The following is a 22188-nucleotide window of genomic DNA, read 5'->3' on the forward strand; positions in this document are numbered from 1 at the left end:
ATTCACTTGTACTTGCACATGGCTCTTTTGTTTTTCATTTTTCATTGCTCGTTTATTGACCCGCCCACTAATGACCCGCTATTGACCCGCGACCCGCTTTTGACCCGCCCATTATCGACCTGTTAAAAATGACCCTTTCAATACCCGACCCTCTTTTGACCCGCCCCGACCCTGACCCGACCCGCCCGATAACCAGGTGTAGATAAAACTAAACTTTACAAAACTGATCCGGCTTGAATCACCTGTTCTGAAATAACCTGCTTGAACAATGTACTCTGTATAATATGATCAAGATTAGTTGATATTTTTATGATAAACTAATTAATCTAAAACCAAACCATATGACTTATCATCCAAATATGATACGAGTCATATGACCCCTACTTAATATATAATCCAAATGACTTATTGAAATCTTTGATGGTGTCTCCTTAATTTTCACCTTAAAATAAAATAAGTTTTAGATTTGATAAGTTGAAATAAGTTGGAATCAAGTCATATAAGATATATAAGTTCCAATCAGACTGATCCTATAAATCACTCTATCTCGAGTTTACTCTTTTGAAAAGACCATTCGGGTCCAATATGTTTCAATTATGTCAGATTTAATCAGCTTCAATAAGTTCATATGAGATAAGATGAAGAAAACGTACCTAAAAGTTGAAAAGACACCAGTTCGAATGATCTAATGTTATGGCACCACGTGGCAATAATCTAGTGGTGAACAAGAAAATCATAGTATGGGGTGATGGAGTTGTTAATCCGAGATTTTCCAAATTATTAATGAAAGTAAAACGAGGGTTGAAATTGAAGAAATAGAAAAACAAAAGCAAAGCAATAAAATAAAAAAAGAAGAAATAAGTAGATCGAGAGGGTTAGCTGAATGTGAGGGGGGAGAATGGGTGTTGTCATAGGGCATGGCATATGCTTCGGAAGATGCTAAGTAGCAAACCCCACTTCTCTCAACACTTTGCTTTTCATATTACTTTAAACCCAAAAAGTGACTACACACCACTACATAAGTCACCTATCACCCTCTTTTTCCATTCCTCTCATGAGTCATGAACTCATGACCTAAGAAGGGGAGACCCCTTATATATCATGAGTTTACCCCTCCATGGAGAAACCCTCTAACACACACACACACACACACACACATACCTCTCCCACCACGTAACGCACATTTCATCCGGCCTCCCTCCCACCACCGTGTGCGATGGAGGCCGGTCTTTAAGGAGAATGGTGTTGGTGTTGGTATTTTGTCCTCTCCTAGCTAGCTAGTTGACATGATCATAATATTACAATCAAACTAGGAGAAATTTGAGTTGGAATGATTCAAAAGAACCGCGCTTCTCACCTTATTTATTAGGAGAGGAGCGCGGTTTTTCTTTTATCCATTCCTACTCTTAATAGGGCAACTTGGATCCTTTGGCATTTTTCGGTTCCTCCGACTTTGAATTTTATTTAGTAAGCTCTTCATGCTTCAAATGAAGTGGGCCTCGAAGGAAATTTTCGAAAGGGCAAGGCAGATTATGTTTATTCCCTCTGCTATATACCTTCTATCTATCTATCTATATAATGTAAGGAGTAATAGTTTTTAATCATGGTCATTAAAATTTTAAAATTAAGAGCCATCAACTTTATTTGTTTTGAGTTCAAGACCGTATGTGGTTTTATTTCCTTGTTTTTAGATGCTTATGTATAAGCCTATGGCTATGCGATGTAATTTCAGAGGAATTTATTGAGTGATTTTTCTTTTGTGTGTTATAATTCTATTTGCTAATTAGTTAGTTTAATTCAATTGGTCAATATAATGTTTGTTTGTTTGTTTATCTTGGTCAATCAGTTGGTCTTATTCTCGCTCTGTCGCCAAATTCATATACATGATCACACAATTATACTTATGATGTTTACAAGTTAAGACTTGTGCATCACTAAACCATTAGGAAAGGATAGGAATAAAAATATAATATAAACATGTATTTGTATGTCCAAGTGTGTTAGTGACTTATGAGTGTGTATCTATATTGAAACATCCGTCCACTTAACGAGCTTAGTTAATAAAGTTTTGGGGGTTGGTAGAACAATTTGAAATTGAATATTGTGTACGTCATTGATATTAGCAAGCAAGTAACTCCGTATTAAGCTTCACAAGCTAAAAGATTTACTGATTTGTTATACTTAAACCTAATCCATTTCTCCTAATCAAATATGAATATATGATGCTAATTAACATCTAATTAAACTAAATAAGATATGTTGGTCTAATGGTAAGAGTAAGACTCTTAAGTTTTATTACGTTCTCGATTTAGATGTAACAAGTTCGAATGTTTTTAGCCGTACAGATACATGTTTGTAAATTATAATGTGTGCTAGACAAGATGTTCCTGCTAATGTGATGGTGATGCAGATGCTAGATGCACTATAGATTTCGGAGTAATAAATATGCAGATGATTATGTAGGTCCATAACATAACACTAGAGGTGTCAAATTGGGTCATCGGATGGGTTGCGGGTTGACCCATGACAGTTCGGGTCTATTCGGTTCGGGTCAAAATTTATCGGGGTCAGATCGGGTTTGAGTCGGGTCTATTCAGTTCGGGTCAATTTCAGGTCAATTGTTGTTGGGTCGGGTCAAGTTCGGTACGGGTCAAAAACGGACTTGGTGATCCCGTATCGGGTTCTAAACGGGTTTTGTCGGGTCAAATCCGGGTCAGGTAACTTTGGGTCGGGTAGACTTTGACTCGGGTCATTTCAGTTCGGGTCAATTCAACACCAGTTCGATTTCGGTTAGGGTCATCTCAGTTAGGTCTCGGGTTGGATCGATTTCATTCTAGATCTTTTCAAGTCATTATCGATTAATGTTTTCATTCTATTTCTAATTAAACAAGTTATTAATTTACGTATTTACGAGTATTTTTAATTTACTAAACTACAACATTGTTATATCAATTAGAGTTTGTTTTAAGTTATAAGATAATTAATGATTATATAACGAGAACCATATGTAAACAGTAGATACACATTATATATAAATCTATAAGAAATTAAGAATATACGGAGTAACTCTTTAAGCTGACACGAAATTCAACTTACTAAATAATTACAGTTCGGGTGGAGTTTAGGTCGGGTCAAATCGGTGTTGGTTAGTCAACAGTTCGGGTCAAACCAAATCGGGTCAAATCAGATATTTACTGGGTCAAATCGGTGTCCGGTGAAGTTCAGGTCGGATCAAATCGGTGTTGTGTGGAGTTTGGGTGGAATCTAACTGGTGGCAAGTGGAATCCGGGTCGGATCAAACTGGTAACGGGTGGAGTTCAAATCGGGTGAAACGGGTGTGGGGTAAAGTCAAATAAGTTACAGATCGGATTTCGGTCCTAACTTTCTGGGTCAAACCAGTTCAGTTAGAGTTCGAAACAGATGATTTTTCGGAATCGGGTCAGCTTCTGACACCACACTGTCTTTTAATTTGCTTCCTTGACCCAATCTCTGTAATTTCAGCATCAGTGACACATATTTTTGCCACAAACCCGAAGTGAGCAAATGATCAATCTCAGTAATTTCAGCATCAGTGACACATATTTTTTATCACTCCTCTAATAATTAATTTCCTGGGATCTCCCTACGATGTAGATAGAATTTATTTATTTAAATATAGAAGCACAACTTCTGCCAAGTAAATAGTACTTGGTAATATACTACTCCGTACAGTACAAGCAAGGCAATAACAATTGAAAATGGAGAGTCGGGGGTCATTCTTTTGTTAGGCTTGTCCGTAACTGTAAACGAGGAACCAATATTTATAAGAAAAAAAGTAGGTAATAAGCTTATGTTTGTTGACAACAACGTCAACTACATTAGGGAAACTATCACAATTGCCAATTGCTGCAACGAGTACACGACTTAATTTGTGAGACCTTGCAAAAGTTGCAAAGATGGCTAGTAAAACAACGTATCACAGTATCACTCCATGAACGAATAGTCTAAGAATAATTAATGCTTCCCAACATAATCATGTCCGGGCGATCTGACTGACATAACCAGACTTTAACCCGAACGCCAGCTCTAGATTTTCAGGTCTTTTAATTTGTTCCAAAATCAAGGGGACTATCCTGATAGCTTGTAGTTCTGAGGAAATCCAAGTCCCTAACTTGCAAATTGGAGCCAGAGTAAAACATTACACAGAGTAAACCAGCCCTGCACATAGAACATACAGCATACAGCATACAGCATACAGCATACAGCATACAGCATACAGCATACAGCATACAGCATACAGCATACATCATACAGCATAGGAAAGCAGAAAAGGTGCAGACCTTTTCCTCTAAAACTACCTGACAAGTTCACCAACTAAATTAGGCATCATTGTGCTACGAAAAGATTATCACTTATAACTTATTCAAGAGGAGGGCAATGCAACTATTAGCCAATTTCACTGCATGTTTTTGAAATCAATGACATTAGAATTAAGAATCACTTCTGAAATTCAAGGATGGTGAAGAAGTAGTCAATGTGTACCGCCCTGAAATGTGGAAAACCTACAGAGATCCCAAGCTGTCGGTACTCTTCCTCCATCCTGTGCCTGCCTTTTGCCCCATAAATTGTCATCACGAAGATGTCTCCTGAAAGTAGGGCTCTTGTTCGATGACTGTCATCTGACCTCTCAGGCAATACTGGCTCACAGGCTATCAATTTCCCCCCTGCTGGCAAGGCCTCGTTACACTTTTTCATTATCTGCTTCACTTCATTGTCACTCCATGTCGTTAATACCCACTGCATGCACCACAATACCTTAACACTTGATCACACATGCACCAAATGCTAAACAAGGATCAATTGCTTATAGCTAGCGGGTTATCTTAGACCAGAAACAAGGATCAATTGCTTAAAGGGAGACTGTGAAACTATCAAATGAGAGAGTAGGTTCGGTTTGTTCTTATAGACATCGGCTCTTAATCATACGTATACACATAAGAAATTTAGTAATGCCTTTTTGATAGAAAAATCAGCATGGTTGGATAAAATAACATACAAACAAGTTAATTACTGCTCAAATATATAGCAACATTTTCATACAGATTTGTGGTTCTCATTCTTAATTCACAAACTCACTACCTTGTACCATCAAAACAAGCAGTAGCAAAGATAATATATTAAAAGGCCTCAGTTCCAAAGTTCCAACCAAATCTCATACCATGTGATCATTGTGATGCATAGCATGTGGGAATTTCCATTTTTCTACTACATCTAGCATGTGGAACACTGCGATAATGATAATATGCAGACAGCTTCTAGAATGGTTTAATAATAGGAAGGAATACAAAATATAGAATGGATTTACATTTCAGTTATGTGATATAAGCATGCTTGATTCAGAGAAGATAAACAAAGACATGAATTAGATGCTAAGCAGAAGAGGTTATGGATGTATAAAAAAGAAACAATGAAGAGGAAGTACCTTCATGAAGATTGCATCACCGCAAGGAATCGATTTGAACATGTCTCCGCCCACATGAGTCACACCTACACTTACAACAACAAACCCTTTAAAAACAAGGATTACTTTCACTCCGTAGTAGGAGTAATTTACTTTCTATTTTTCTGATTAGGGACACTTTATTCATATATTGTGATTCAACCTAAAAAGATTCGAAACGATCAACAATCGATCACAATGATTTATCACTCGAATAACTCCTTCTAAAACTAATAAATTACCAATAATTGTATCATTATAATTTAAAAACAACAAAAATCTCACCTGTGATTAGAGGAGCTTGAGCAACAACTTCCGGAAGATCAAAGTTAATCCCTTCCTTAATACACTCATATTTACTCATAATCATCTTTACACAATCACCAGCACTCCCACCCACATCCACCAACCTCTTCACCCCATCAAACCCATCATACCCACCACCAACCACCGCCTTCATAAACGGAACTGACACCCCCGCCATCGCCCGCTGCATCAGCACATTCATTTCCTCACTCCTCCCGTAGTAATCGTACGCCGGCTCCCCATTCGCCACCTCGAATGGGGTCTTAGATGTGGGCCCTTTCACCGCATGGTCCACCAGCGTCCACCCCCGCACCAGCGCGTCTTGGTGGTGCTGTAGCACATACTCCCCGTAAGACAACCCGTCGCCATCGCCTTCTACCAAAGTCCGTCCGACCTCCGTCAATGAAAAACGCCTCATATTTTCTCCGGAGATAGGAGGATGTTCGGAAAACACGCCGTAGGTAGTGAGAAGGCGAAGGAGGCGGCCGAGGTTGTCGGCGTCGGCGTGGGGGTTGTTGGGGAGGATGAGAGGGATGATCTCGGCGGCGGTAAGAGGGGTGTTGGCGCCGGAAGACCATATTGCGGTGGGAACTTTGAGGCGTACAACGGCGTTTAGCGCCATGGGAATGCTTATCATGTTGGCTAACTCCATGATGGCTAGCCGAGCTTGGTTTCTGGACTCGGATGTTTCATCAATCTCTGCCTGTGGTGCTGTGGTGGTGGGTTTTTCCGGGGACATTTTCTCTCTCGTGGGAGGGAATTGGTGGCAAAGAATTTGGGCGTGCTAAAATGAGGACGGACTGACGGAGAAGAGGAGAGATTTTCAGATGCTGTATGAACAGTGAAGTTGTGTCATCCAATAAATCCACATGGGGTAGTGAGCTATTGCTGACTGGATAAAAAACCCATAAAACACCACCAATGTAACTTTGCACGTGACTGTTTGGTTAACACTGGTTAACAAAACATAAGGTGTATAATATTTTTTTTTGGTAAATAATAATGATATATTATTACCAAGGAAACCAGCTAGAGAACTAGCAACAAACAAACTGGCACACCAGCCAACAGTACAACACAACCAACACAAAAAAAAAAGCCAATAGCAGCCAACAACACAGCCAACAAGCCTACAAAACTAGACTAACAATAAAGCTTTTTGGTTATCAGAAGCTCTACAATCCACACTATATTTGATCTCTTTCAGCATATTTTTGAGGGCTTCTACAAATCTGAGTGAACACCTTGGCATTTCTGTTGCAACCATATTCCATAGATGCATTCAGCCAAGAACATTAGTAACAGCTTGAACCTATCACTACTTCACTAGTTCTCTTAGCAGCTCGAATCATTCAAGTCAATTCTGAGTTAAACTGACCCACTGGTCTATAAAAGTGCAAGCTAGTCAGAACATGAGACCAGATAGCAGCAGAGTATCCACATTCAAAGAAGAGATGTTGCACAGACTCATGACTACAACAATACAAGGGACAAACATTGTTATTCACCACCTTCCAAGTAAGCAACCTATCCAGAGTAGGTAATCTACCCCAAATAGTCACCCAAGAAATGAACAGACTTTTTGGAGAAGCTTGATTATGCCAGATTAGCCTTCTCCACCTAACTTTCTCACAAGGACCCATCAGCAGTTGGTACATTGTTTTGATGGAGAAATTTTCCTGCTTGCAAATAACATTCCATCCACCAATATCATCAACCAGATTCTAGGAAGTCATAATCTTCCTCAAAGGCGAGGATGTAGAAGCATGCCAATGGGCATCACTAATAGCTCTACCTTTGATATAATAAGTGTGAACCCACTTACACCACAATTTATCTTTCTTATGGGTAATAGGCTAATAGCCCATAACAACTTAGCCACTGCAGCCTTATTCCATAAACACACATTCTTGAGGTTAAGACCCCTGCACACTTAGGCAAACACATAGTGTGCCAAGCCACAAGAACTTTCTTTGAAGGATCAGTGTTACCAGTCCGCAAAAGGATCCTACGGAAACTTTGAATTTCCTTGATGACTTTTTTAGGCATAATAAAAATTTGGCACCAAAAAGACTGCAAACTCGGAAGAATAGTTTGAACAAGCGGAAGTCTGCCTGCACAGGAGAGATGCTTAGATGTCCAAGTTTTGGCTCTTGCAACCACCTTACCAATCAATGGTTTACACTGGTTGTACATCAGTTTCCTGGTTGAGAGAGGCACACCAAGATATCTGAAGGGAAAATTCCCCTCAGGAATATTGACAACACCAATCATAGTAGCTTTATCTAGACCATAGACCCCCCCCCAACATAGATGTTACTCTTCTCCATGTTTGCCTCCAACCCTGAAGCCAAAGAAAACTGATTGAAAGCAGCCAGTAGAATAGAGATAGAGACAGAATCAGCTCTACAAAACATAAGCAGATCATCAACAAACAGCATATGAGTGAGGGCCAATTTCTCACACTCTGGTGAAAATTGAAATCGGGTTGGTGTTGTAATTGTTGCAGATGTCTAGAAAGATATTCCATACCCATAGCAAAGAGGAAAGGAGACATAGGATCACCTTGTCTCAAACCCTTTTTAGCTCTAAAGGGTGTACTAGGCTTACCATTGATTAAAATACTATAGGAGACAGTTAAAATGCAGGTGAACACCCAATCAGCAAAGCACTTAGGGAAACCATCTCAAGCATAACATTGTACAAAAATACTCACTCAATAGAGTCATACGCCTGCTACAGATCAATTTTGAGCATACATCTAGGGGAGAGATGAGCTCTAGTGTAGCGTTTGATAAGTTCAGTAGCAAGAAGGATATTATCTGAAATCAACCTCTCAGGGATGAAACCAGACTGGCATTCACTAACAACTTGTCCAATCACCCCTTGCATTCTAGCAGTTAGGATTTCGGAGACAAGTTTATAAACCACATTACAGCATGCAATTGGCCTGTAGTCTTTAACTTTGGTAGGATATTGAATTTTAGGAATGAGGGTGATGGAGGTACATTTATACTAGGGGAGCATAGTGTTGGTACTGAAGAATTCCTTCACTGCCTTGTAAATATCCTGCTTAGTGATGGGCCAAGATTTCTTAAAGAAGACTGCATTGAGTCCATCAGGGCCAGGAGCTTTGTCATTACCAATCCCCTTAATTGCTAGATCAATTTCCTCATTTGTAACATCTTTACATAGATCTCTTTTGGCAGAATTAGTGAGCCTAGGACCACTTCTCACAGTAGGGATATGAATAGAAGGAAGAGAGGAAGCTGAGGTGCCAAGAAGCTTCTCGTAGAACGCCAAGATTTCAGACTAAATAAGACCAGGTTCCACCAGTTTAGTACCACTATCATCATATAAAATAGAAATTCTATTTAACCTGGCCCTTTCCTTCACAGTGGAAAAGAAAAATTGGTTATTAGAATCTCCAAGTTGCAACCATTGAATCCTGGAATTTTGTCTCAAAGATATCTCATCAACCCTTAGCCATTTCCTGAGATTCTCAACACAAACAACTTCTTTAACCAACAACTCAGGGAGAGAGGCTGCTTGGAAAGCATTCTGAACTTCATCTAGCTCACTCCTAGCCTGATTAATCCTGCCAGTGATACCAGAAAGTTCTTCTATGTGTAATCTCTTGAGGGAAATCTTAACCTCTTTCAGCTTACACTAAAGCTTGAACATAGAGGAACCAGTGACAGTAGACTCATTCCAGACAGTCTGAATGGTAGAAGTGAACTTACTGTGCTCAACAAGGTAATTAAGAAACCTAAAAGGTCTACCACCTTTAGGTTTATCAAGGAGGCAATTAATCAACAGGGGATAATGGTCAGAAATGGAAGGGTTCAGGTAGTCCACATGAACACTACTGTACTTATGAATCCAATCTGCATTCCCCAAACACCAATCAATCCTACTAGCTATCTTACCATCACCAATACCCGTGTGCCAAGAAAAATAGTGGCCAACACTCTTAAGAGGGAAAAGACCAGCAACAGTGATAAAATCATCAAAATCTTTGACTTCCATTACAAACACATGGTATCCATTGATCCTGTCAGCTTCACATAATGGTGAATTAAAATCACCAGTAATGAGCCAAAGGTAACTACCAACACTTGTAGCAAGAGTTAAAAGGAAGCTCCACATATCTTTCCCGGTGTCTATGGTATGCAGAATATACACCATAGTAACAAACAAAGAGGCCAAACCAGCTCTATCTCTAACAACACAATGAATAAATTATTCATGCACAGTAAGAACATGAACATATACTTCTAGATACTGCCACCCATTCCAGATTCTACCTCTAGGATTCATGGTGTCACCCATTTCCAGTGTCTACCAAACTTATGAGTAACTTTAGCAAAATTATTAACCTTTACTCTAGTTTCTAGTAAAGCAATAAACTGAACATTATGCAAATTGATCAAATATTTTACCTCAGGGACCTTAATAGGGTCATTAAGTCCCCTCACATTCCAACTGCAGATGTTAACCTTCTTCATTGGGGGGTTCAGGTTGGTTACTCTTATCCACTTCCTCATGCTCCAAATCTCCACCAGAAATCTCTTTGAACTCTAACTCCCCAGAAAGCACACTGAAAGGGTTATTAGGGCTCAAAGTCCTCATTTTAGAGAACCCTTTAGTTCTCCTTGCCACAATCTTCCATGGATTTGGTTCAGTCACCACTGAGCCATTACAGGGGGGTATGCACACCAGGAGGATCATTATTTTGCTTATGTTGCTGGCTAACCACTACTTGCACTTTTTGAGTTACTTTAGGAACCCAAACGTTTTTGGTTACTGGCTTTGAGGCTGGTGGAACAACCTTCTTTTCACAATCATGTCCTGCAGTACAACATATATACTTCACAGTTTGCTGGCTTCCAATCATATCTCACATCTTGTTTGAAAATCCTTCCAGAAGAATCCTCAATCCAAACATGGTCAGGCAAGGGGGTGGTGATGTCCATCTCAATCAAAACTCTGGCAAATGAGACTCTATCTTGCCTAGTTGTGCACTCATCCTCAAACAAGGGTACTCCCAACAAACTGCTAATTCTACTCAAAGCTTCACTCCGCCAGCAATTAAGAGGTAAGTTGGGAAACTTCACCCACAAGGGAATTACCTTAAGAACCTCCTCATAGAAATTGAAATCAACTGTCCAAGGCTTAATGATTATAGGTTTCCCATATAACGAGTAAGGTCCACCTGAAATAATCTGATTCATATCCTCTATATTCTTAAACTTGATGATGAAGTAACCATCATCATGGAAAAATACATGTAGTTGAGTAACTGAATTGCACACACCCTCCATGAATCTCTTCACATAAGCAATAGTGGGAGAGTCACCCACTACATACATCACCATTGAGGATTGCCACTTCTCAGTTTAAACATCCAATTCATTCTGTTTTAGTTGTGCTATTTTCCTTCCCTCCTGAATCACAAGGGTAACAAAAGACAAAGAGGCCCCTTTTGCCGCCATTTTAGACCCAATGAACAAGTTCTTCCAGGGTTCCTTAGGAGCAACCATAGGTTCCACTACTTCAGGGGTCATAGGATTATCAACAATGGTAATACCCTCCCCATTACCTTGATTTTGCTTGGGATTTCCAATCAAAAGATCATTACCCACAAGCCCAAATTAAGGTACTGGATAGTATTATGAAGTTTTCGAGAAATCATACCAGCCGTGGGGTGAACGAGCTGAGAGGAGAGTGAATCAGTTCCTCGCCATCAGAGTAAAAAACCAGAGCATTGTTATCTGGGTATGAAATTTGGTCACCATTTTGGTGGAAATTGGTATCTGAAGTACGTGAAATCAATGAAGAAGCATTCGTAGAAACTTTCGCAGTAACATTATTAGGCGAAGCTTTCTTCTTATTCTCCATCAAATGGAGGGTGGCGTACGTTAGTGAGAAGCCCTTAACATGCGCCCAAGCTCGAGAGGGAAGAGAGAGAAAAAGCGAAGAAATCATTGTGTATAATATATTTATTATACATCAAGATAATTTTTACTTAATTTTTTTTTATAATTTTTACCTAATTTTGTATGGGTAATTTTAATATATTTTGATTATTTTTTATTATAAATAAAAAGTTGATAGATAAAATTTTAAAGGGTTAAAGATTAATTTTATACATTAGTGATTTTGAAAAAAAAATTATTACAATACAAAAAATTATTACTAAAAGTAAATAAATTTTACATATAAATTGTCTTTTAACACATCTTAACTACATGATGGACGAAAATGTTATGTGAATTAATGGAAAATAAGGGGAAATGGTAGCTTATATACATGAAAATCGTGGCAGAAGAGAAGGAAATAAAAAAATATAGTCGTTGAAATGGGTTCGCGGAACGATTCCGTCCATTTCACCATCAAGCTAGCTAAGTATCTGTTTTCGAAAAACTCAATTTTAATCAAACAATGACACTTCATTTTAATCCTTTAGGACTTGTGATCAAACAAAGAACTCAAGTGATATTACTCCCATTGTTCCTTCTCAATATACTATTAACCCGACATTGCCAGTTAACAAGCAGAGTGTGCATAAGGCACGAATAGTCCTTAGTTCAATTCACATAGACTTCCCAAACATACCCTACAACGGGGTAGAATAAATAGTGCAACAAGGCACAATTACTTGGTTCAAAGTATGCTAGACATTCCGTACAATAGCATAAACATAATCCTTGCATGTGAAACACTCATACATGTATATAAACTTGAACAACATGCTTGACATAATTCAGCGATTATAAATGCTCACAACATGACTGTTCACATAGGCTTCATAATTCAACAATAAACCATAACATGCTTGTTCACAACGTCAAACATGAACTCAATAATACTTCAAGTCACATGATTCACAAATAATAATCATCACATAATCCTCATGTAATCAGTGGTCACCTTAGGCATGTACGTACCTCGAATATCTAAGTACGGGGGCCACTTTGCGAACCAAGGCTCTAGATTAGAAAACTCCTCCTATCATTAAAATAATGAAATTCAGTTATTATCCATTTTCATTAAATTTTCAGCAACTTTTTTTAGTTTTAAAACACTTGAATTAATTAGAAATTAATCGTTCATTAATAAAAAAATAGTCCTAATTAATCGTTTAAAACCCTAGCATGAAATTAATTTCATGCTTAAAACCATTACAAAATCGACGATTTAAGTCTTTAAAACGAATCTGAAAATTATAATTGATTATCATTATTAAAATCGTCATCTAATTATGATAATCAATTAGTCATTAGGTTCACATTAAAACCCCAATCATAGTTTGTAATTAAAACCATTAAAACTAATAACAATAGAAGTTTTAATATATATTTCAAATCTGAAAATTATAATACTTCAATTCAAAACATTCTTCAATAATTCAAACATACAAATCATCAAAATTCGGTGTTCATAACCGATCTCATCATTTAAATTAATCAAAAACCAATAATAATAATATAATTTAAAATACAGAATTGAAATAGAATAGGTAAGGAAGAAGAGAATTATACCAAACCGGCCTATAGCACGGTACAATCACGATTTCAATGTGATTGGCCGCAAAGGATCAAAATATACGGAGTGTAGTACACACACAACACACGTTGGTGTGTGTATTGCGTGCGGTGCAAGCACGGAGGGGACAGTAGTGCTCGGCGAGGGCACGAGCAAGGAGAGGCGAGTGAGGGATGGGCGACGAGGGTCAGACAGCGACGCAACAACGACAAACAACAACAGCAGCACACAACAACACGCTAGGTACGATGTTGTGCGAGTGAGGGCAACGAGAGAGCGAGCAAAAGAGTGTGGGTGTGTGAGGCCGTGCGAGAGAGGCAGCAGCGGCACGAGGGGAGAGGGCGAGTGGCAAGTGTGTTCGGAGGCACGATCCACAAGAAGCAGTGACGAGGCACGATGCTGTGCTCGGCTGGCTGTGCGCGGGCAAGCAAAGAAAGGGAGAGATAGAAAAAGAAGAATTACTGTTGCAGGATTTTAGAACGCTCATTATGAAGGAAATAATGCCCTTGGTCCAAGTATGCATTCTATGATAAGTCTAATAAATGCGGTTCAGTATTAATTAAACAAGTTAATAATTCAGTGAGATCAAGTGAGCTGAATGCCTAGCTAGAGGCCGCTTCAGTTCAAGTGGAATTAATGATATTAATCCACAGCTTACTCTTGACTGAACCCGTAGGGTCACACAAATAGTACGTAAACGGATCAAGTATTTAATGGCATTAAATACTCCATCTATGGATATTCGGAATCGACGGATCTTGGTTTCAGTGGGAGCTGAGATCGTCACAGGCAAGAAATGAATACTCCGGAAACGATGATATTGCCGGAAACGGAAATATGGATCGTATCGGAAATATAAATATTATCCAAGTCGTAGATGTTGCCGGAAACGGAAACATGGTACATATCGGGAAATATTATTGGAAATAGAAATATTGCCGGAATCGGAAATATTGCCGGAAACGGAAATATTGTCTGAATCGGAAATATTATCGGAATCGGAAAATAATTCCGGAAACGGAAATATTAAATATTTGTTCGAAACGGAAATTAATTCCGGAATCGGAAATGTTAAATATTGTTCGTATCGGAAATGAATTCCGGAATCGGAAAATTAATCGGAAGCGCGTCGTACGAATTAGCATCGGACGAGCTTGCTAGACGAAGGCCCAGCACGAAGCCAGGCCCACGTCCAGCAAGGGAAACGCGCGCCACAACACGCCAGCCCAAGGCTGCGCCAGGCCCACCGCAAGGCAGGCCCAGCGCGCGCCCAAGGCTGCGGTAGTCGTGGGCTGCGATGCTCGGGCTGTGCGCGCGCGCGCATGGCGCCCCTTGTGGGCTGCTGTGCGTGCGTGGGTGTTTGTGTTCACATACGAAACCTAAAACGTACAGGATTCGTTTAATGATTAAATTCCTAATTCTATTTGATAAATTAATTAAATAAGAGTTTTATTATGATTCTAATTTAATTAATTCGTATCCTAATAGGATTCCAATTCTCTTTCCATACCCCTATAAATATGTGGCCTGGGTTCACAATTTATAACAAGTTTTTCAATTATTAGTACCTTAAGGGCGATTCTAGTTGGTCAATCTTAAGGCGGATCCGGACGTGCTGTGGACTATCTACGGAGGGACGACACTTGGAGTCCTAAAAGACTTGTTCTTGTTCGGTTCGGGCGCAGCTAGGGAAGGCACGCAACAAAGAGTATGCATCTAAACTATGCTATATGATTATGTGTAAATAATATGTATTCCTGGCTAAATGGTTTTTCCGCATGATTTATGAATCGTCATATGTATCATAACCTAACAGTGGTATCACGAGCCTCTTATTATTTTCATAATCTAAATTGCATGAACATGGTTAAATATTACAAATTTGCAAGAATTAAAAGGGGTGATTAATTTTCGTAATTGTTAATTAATTGCAAATTGCGTTTATTTAATTATACGTACGCAGTTTTTCGGCAGTTTCTTCGTTACTCATCCAAATCGAGTGATTTTTGTGTCAATTCCGCATGTAAAAGGCATTCTAAAATTTTGACAAAAAAATTATTTTTCTGCCGAACCCAGAATTCTCAAATTCGAAGCCTAACTATGACTTTTCGAAGGTTTTAGTTTTTCGAATGCAAAATTTCGTAAATTTAAGATGTTAAATTAAATATTTGCGATTCTTGTTGATAAATCTTGAATTTTTGATTGACCTACTGTATATGTTTAACAAGTTTGAATGCCTAGCCTTGTTAATTATGCAATCTAATTTGTAATTATGATTAATTTGTTGAAAATTAGAATAATTTAGAATTAATTTGATTTTCATAATTAATTATAATTTAATTAGATACCTATGATTAAAAACCACCATAAAAATTGTAAATTTATGATAAATTTTAAATTTTTATGACCTAGACTTGAATCCATGTTAATCGGAAATCAATTGAATAATAAATTTTTGATTTTTCGCCCTAAAATTATGAAATTAATATTAATTTATTAATTTGTCGATCATTAATTTTAAATATAAATTTTTTAAATTTTATGCGATTCGTTCATATAACTTGCACGCACAAAGCAATGGACGCTACGTGTTACCCTTAAGGGGTGTTGTATAGTGCGGGCATGCGACGACGAGCAAGGGAGCTCGTCGCCCATGCGGCACGAATGCAATGAGCAAGGGCATGGTGCACGAGCACAAGGCAGCAGCCCTGCCTTGTGTCGTGGGCTACGAGCAATGGACGAATGGGCATGGGCGAAGGCAAGGCACGGCAGTCGCGTGTGGGCAGCAAGCGAGCTGCGCCACAACGCGCACTGCCTCGCGCAAGCGCGCGCAGCCTCGCGCGCAGCGAGCGCAAGCTCGCGTGCCACGAGTGCTGCGCCCAGCGTCGATGCCTCGCGCAGCGAGCGCTGGCTCGCACAAGCGAGCGCTGGCGAGCGCGCGCAGCGAGCGCTGGCGAGCGCGCGCAGCGAGCGCTGGCGAGCGCGCACAGCAAGCGCTGGCGAGCGCGCACAGCAAGCGCTGGCGAGCGCGCACATCGAGCGCTGGCGAGCGCGCACAGCGAGCGATGGCTCGCGTGCATCGAGCGCTGGCGCGCGCGCAGCGAGCACCAACTCGCGCGATTGCTTGCGAAGGGTAGAAGCAGCAGCTATGCGACGCAGCGCATGGGCTGCGCGCACATGGCCAGCGATGGCTGTGTGCGTGTGGCCCATGGGCGTGCGATGCGTAGGGTGTTTGCGTTGCGATTAGATCGTTTTGAATGTTTAATTTGAAATTTTCAGTTTACGTAATTTTAAAATTAATAATTTAAATTAATTTCTTGGATTTTAATTTTGAATATTGTAATTATAATAAATTTTATTTATTCTAATTATTTTACTAAAATTAAAATCATGAATTAATTTAAATACGACTGAAATTAAATTAAACTTTTTGGATTCAATTATAAATTTATATGAGCTTTAAATTTTAATTAAATTTGTATGTTTCCGGTTAGACTAGAAATACATTTTTATGTTTAAAATTAGTAAAGCATATGAATTTATTGGTTTGAGTGGGAGCCCTTTTTAGTCATAAACTCTTGATTAGGTCTACAAATCCTTAAGGTTAAAACAACTTGATTAGAATTAATAAGGACTGAATAATTGGTAGATTATTGGTGCCCTTGATTAATTGCTGCAAATGTTTACGTGATGCATAATGTGTTTTACTAACCAGCTATGTGGGCCATTCATGATAATGAATGGGTGAATGGTATATATTGTATATGTACTGTTTTGCAGGTTATGAAGTGACTAGTATGGCCCAAATAGGATAGAAAATATGGTCTGCGTACCATTAATTTGAATGTAATTGGTCTAAAGTACCAAAGTTGTTTTTCAATTCAAATATGGTCTGCGTACCATCAAATAGTTGTAATTAGTTTTAATTATAGCTTATCCTATTTGAAGAAAATGGTGCCTCCCACGGAGATTTTCAAGACGGACTTTGAAGTTAAAGCTTCAAGATGAAGTCGGGCCATACTAGATCACATTTATCTTATGCATGTTTTAAGTTATTTATTGCTTTTAAATATGTCTTAAAATGCATGAGATCAAAAGCTTGATTATGTTGCATGATTAAGGATTTTAGTTCACTTAAAATCTAACCAACATAGTAAGAGCCTTAAGTTCCAAACTTAAAAATTGAGTTATAAGGTGCCATGCCAAAATATACACTTGCTTGGATATCCTTTACATCAATCTAGTAATAGTTTTCGCTCAGCGAGGTGTTACTTATTGGTCCTAAAGGGGCAAGGTACACAAATAATTGTGAGTACATGTTAGTTTTGGTGAAACTCAACGATATAAGTAAGGAGTCCTTTTATGTCGTGGCAAAATCGATAGGTTTACCTAATAAGTTCTTAGACGTACCTATCAACCAAGAGTAGTTTCTAGACTATTAGCAAAAGGCTTTTGCTTACCTAAAATGTTTTAGAATTGAGTCGACAAACTGTGCTTAATTCTTCAATGGTTTTAGGGTCTTGGAATCATTTTATTCACACCTGCCGGAACACATAATTCGAATAAAATGCTAATGACTTGTTTAAATTGCATGATTGCTTTCATTTTCAAGTTATTATTCATGATAAATGTTTAGACTTTGCATGCTTCAATGTATGTTTTAATTATTGTTTATAATTAAATATCTTGCACTGCAATAAATCCTTTTAGAAAGGTAACAATAAATTTCCTCGATTGGTAGTGAATCCAAGAACGATTCACGGAAATGAGAGAAAGTGAGCAATTTAAAATGTACGTTTCTTATAGCAACTTTTATGGTTGTTTTCGAATATCAAAGTCGAATGGCAAACCAATTGGTGCTTGTGAATTCAAAATACACTGTAGTTTTGAGATCATAAAGCATTGAGTTTAATACGCTCAGCTTTACCAATGGTTAACAACCTAATATCTTTGTCCATTTAATTCTCGAATGAGTCTAGTCCCTAGACATTCGAATAGATCGATGCTTAGAGAACTTTAGAAGCTTCTGGTAAGATCATCTAGTTGAAACTTAATATTCAACATAAATTAAATGGTAAGAACCTTGTTGGGGTGACATTAGACATGTCTAACAAAGTATAAAAGTCAACACTAAAGAATTCAATTCTTAAGACTATAAGAAAGGGTACAAGAAATAGGAAAACGAGGAACAAATGAAAGGAATTTACGATTCCGTTTCTACCTATAAGTTTATGTTTAAAGAGAAGTGACCTAGCAATCAAACTTCCTTGGTATCATATACCGATTGAGGTTCTTACTTCGGTAATAACTCAAACAATGGAAGCTAGGATACACTAATGACCTACAAGTGGGAAATGAAGCATGGCAATGCTACATTAGTTGTAGGGTCATCTAGTTTGTTTTAAGTCCTTTCAAAGGCTGGAACTTAATGGCTATTTTGTTCCATAATCAACATACCTAAATTTCTGTTTTCAAACACAGAAAGACTCACATTCAAGAAAAACAAAAACAATGTTTGTTTGTTTATTTGAATGAAATGGTCAATTACAGGTTGAGTCAATATGCTTGATTAAAACAAACAACTCTTTAAAGAACTTTACTAGGTTCAAATCAACCCCTTGATTTGAGTTCCACTAATCTTTGGCATTGTTGCTTAGACCATATCAACAAATTAACATTCAAAAGCTCTATTTTGATGGACTTTTGAAAGTTCATTGATTTCTAGATCAATTTAAGACGACTAGTCTTACTTGTTGAAAGTAACAAAAGATATGAACTATTGTTAGAACGCCTAGACAATAGAGTTCAAAGCTAAAGAAAGGTTTTATGACTTTATTATTTCACACAGATTTGAGTGAATATAGGTTTATTTACTCAATGTGATATAAGTTTGAATCTGTTTGGCTAGTTCAAAGATTCAGAAGTATAAATCCCACTTGGTAAGAAATCATAAAGATCTAGGTTAGATCATGTTGATGATTACTTAAATCAAGAATGATCATCAATGATTGTGTAGTAAAATTCACAATCTAGCTCCATAAGATATGGCATATCTAAGTTGGAATGATCGAAGTCGATTAGTACTTGATTCGATCAATGATGGATCATAAAGACTTTTCCTTTAATTTCTAAAACAAAATGCTCAACTACCACCAAACTAAACTAAATTCGTCAAAGCTATAGAAAAGAAATTTCAGAATATCTTTTCGATAATATATATCTAGAGAGTTGCTAAACTCAGTGGGAGCTTAGTGTTTGTTATTCAACAAACTAAGGCCCAAGTATAGATATATGTTTCATTGTGATTTATTCAAATGAGACACAAGGGTATTGTTTCTACCACGAATTTTTGAGAACATAATGTTTGTTTGCTCGAAATGATGTCCTTTTGGAGATTCGTTTCCAAAATGACAAGTGGGAGAAAATAGACCTCGAAAGTCTTCGAGGCAAACAACAAACATAAACGGACATTCCGGAGGCTTTTCGAAGTGCTTCAGAAAAACCGAACTTATTCTTTAAGGACTTTAGAAGTGGCTTTAAAGAATAGACATCTCTTAGAAGACTTTACAAGTGCTTCAAAGAGAATAGAATATTCAAAGGACTCTCAAAGTGCCTGTTGATATTCTATTGTTTGATGTTCTATACCCAAGTAGGCATAGAGTTCAAGTCACTGGAACTATGAGATTCTTCTATTAGATAGTAAAGAAACATAGAGTTCTGGTTAATGAAACTATGAGATTCTTCTATTAGATAGTGAAGAAACCTACAACTTGCAGTCAAACTATTATCATGTAGATTAATGAGTTTGTGACTTGTAAGAAAGCTATGACGAAACCCAGATTCCCTAAAATGGTTAGAGGCCATATATAGACTCAAATGTTTTAAATGGTTAGAGGCCATAAAACATACTCAATGTTTTGATGACAAAATTGAAATTTTGTTGATTTGCAAGAATAGTTTCACACCTATTGGTTGCAAAAGTTTGTTTTAAGGATAAAAACCATCAAACATGAAATTGTGTTCACACACAAAGCTAGATTAGTTGCTAAAGGTTACAAGCAAATTCACGATGTGGATTGTGTTGAAACCTCATGCAAAATCGTAATGCTTAAGTCTATAATTCAAGCAATGATTGCATATTGGTACATATGGCAATTGGATGACAAAAAATCTTCCTCAGTCAAATGTTGGAAGAAACTATGTACATGGTATGTCATAGGATTTGTGGATCCAAATAAATGCTTGAAAAGAAAAGCTGGTTTATAAAATCTAAGTACAGATTTAAAGCAAGCAATTGGGAATTAGAAATGTATTTTAGTGAAGCTAATAAGTATTTTAGTTTCATAAAATGTACATGATTCTTATAGATATATAAGAAGTTTAGTGGGAGTACATAAAACTTAATTGGTCCTATGTGTATCACACACATATCTCTCTATTGTGAAATAACATTCAAATGCTAATGACTTAGATTTGAAATTATTCATCAATGATGGACCAAGGCGAAACTTAGTACATACTGTGTATTAAGATCTATTTATAAAGATCTTATGATATTGTTTTGGATTAAGTAATGGCATTTACTAAATCAAACACGAAAGTCTCCATTGGAGATATTCGACCCATGTGAATAAATCTAAGTAAAGGATGTTTGAACTATGTATAAGCATTTACTAAGTTAAACATCAAAGATTCTAAATGAGATTCATAACCTATATTATATGTCAAAGAATTTAGCCGAATTTAGTATCTACTGAAACTAGATAAGCTAAAGTTACATGAATAGAATTCAATTGGGAATTATTCTCCAAAAGAAATTATCATGTATGATATAATATGAGGATCACCAAAAACGTATCGTATGACTTTAGGCATGATGAACATATACCAATCTCTATTGATCTAAGTGAAGATCAACTAGATTGAGATCAAGAATACTTATGGTACTTGAAAAGGTACATAGGAATAGTTCTTGATTCAAGGAAATAAAGATATGCTAAATATTGATGCTACACGCATAAACACTGGCAAAGGATCAAGCAAGACCCTTTGGAGTTAACCATTGATAAGGACGAGCTATAGAGCATCGTGTTTTGAAATGGCAACATGGATTGGAGACCATGAGTTGTTGCGTGGGAAATTAAAATATTAATTTCTATGTTCTAAGATACAGCTGGAAAGTCTTCCACATGTCTGTGAACTGCTTGGATAAGTAAATCCAAACAAAGCATCACTAGCAACCTAAACAGTTGAAGTAAAAGTACTTATTGCCTAAGAAGCAATAAAACAGAGTTGTTTATATTAATGAGTTCTTCATTGAACTTGGGTGGATCACATGTCTGCTAACTTGATGGCTCTTCATTGCAAAATGCGTAGAACCACTATCGAAGTAAGAAAGACTAGATCACATAATAAACAAACTCAAAAGATCTTATCATCCTATCTCGAATATCATTCGATGAAAAGGATATTAAGATTGGCAAAGCATGATAACTAAACCTATGCAACAAGTGAGAAGCAACACTCACATTGTAGCACTGGAAATCAAGCATAGCTTTGAATTCCATGAACTGTTTTAAAGATGGGTTTGAGGCCCATGGTTGTAAAACAATGGGGTTAAACATTTATCATATATGAAATGTATTTTCATATTCCATTTAATCTTGGTTTAGTATTAAATGATGAGTCCCTTCAATTTGACAATATATTCAAGATAGACTGTCAGGACCAGTCCTGTGACTAAGAAATGTCTATCAAGTGAACTTGAATGTCAAAGGTTGAAAATGGTCCCTAGTGAAAACGTTAGACGACTAGAATGCAAGATGACTAGTAGTTCTGTTTCTTGAACTATGTGG

General features: G+C 37.6%; 4 protein-coding genes across 4 annotated transcripts; all 4 read right to left on the reverse strand.

Moving 5' to 3' along the window:
* Nucleotides 1-3776: 3776 nt before the first annotated feature.
* On the reverse strand, nt 3777-6656 carry LOC110788577 (nicotinate N-methyltransferase 1). Its single transcript, XM_021993199.2, has 3 exons — nt 5765-6656; nt 5462-5526; nt 3777-4776 (listed from the first exon to the last, which is right to left on the reverse strand). Exons 1-3 carry the CDS (start codon nt 6522-6524, stop codon nt 4477-4479), a joined length of 1125 nt encoding a protein of 374 aa, XP_021848891.1. The 5' UTR covers nt 6525-6656; the 3' UTR covers nt 3777-4476.
* A 267-nt stretch (nt 6657-6923) lies between these two features.
* On the reverse strand, nt 6924-8677 carry LOC130461439 (uncharacterized). The gene is made up of 7 exons (XM_056829543.1): nt 8526-8677; nt 8318-8409; nt 8129-8252; nt 7851-8015; nt 7581-7710; nt 7164-7464; nt 6924-7039 (listed from the first exon to the last, which is right to left on the reverse strand). The coding sequence occupies exons 1-7, from the start codon at nt 8675-8677 to the stop codon at nt 6924-6926; spliced, it is 1080 nt and encodes a 359-aa protein (XP_056685521.1).
* A 123-nt stretch (nt 8678-8800) lies between these two features.
* On the reverse strand, nt 8801-10516 carry LOC110788583 (uncharacterized). The gene is made up of 4 exons (XM_056829544.1): nt 10285-10516; nt 9503-9948; nt 9182-9454; nt 8801-9097 (listed from the first exon to the last, which is right to left on the reverse strand). The coding sequence occupies exons 1-4, from the start codon at nt 10514-10516 to the stop codon at nt 8801-8803; spliced, it is 1248 nt and encodes a 415-aa protein (XP_056685522.1).
* Nucleotides 10517-10629: 113 nt separating this feature from the next.
* Nucleotides 10630-11163, reverse strand: LOC110788584 (uncharacterized). Its single transcript, XM_021993204.2, has one exon. It carries the CDS (start codon nt 11161-11163, stop codon nt 10630-10632), a length of 534 nt encoding a protein of 177 aa, XP_021848896.2.
* Between the last annotated feature and the right edge of the window lie 11025 nt (nt 11164-22188).

This window comes from Spinacia oleracea, chromosome 5, assembly GCF_020520425.1.
Source record: "Spinacia oleracea cultivar Varoflay chromosome 5, BTI_SOV_V1, whole genome shotgun sequence".
Taxonomy (NCBI): domain Eukaryota; kingdom Viridiplantae; phylum Streptophyta; class Magnoliopsida; order Caryophyllales; family Amaranthaceae; genus Spinacia; species Spinacia oleracea.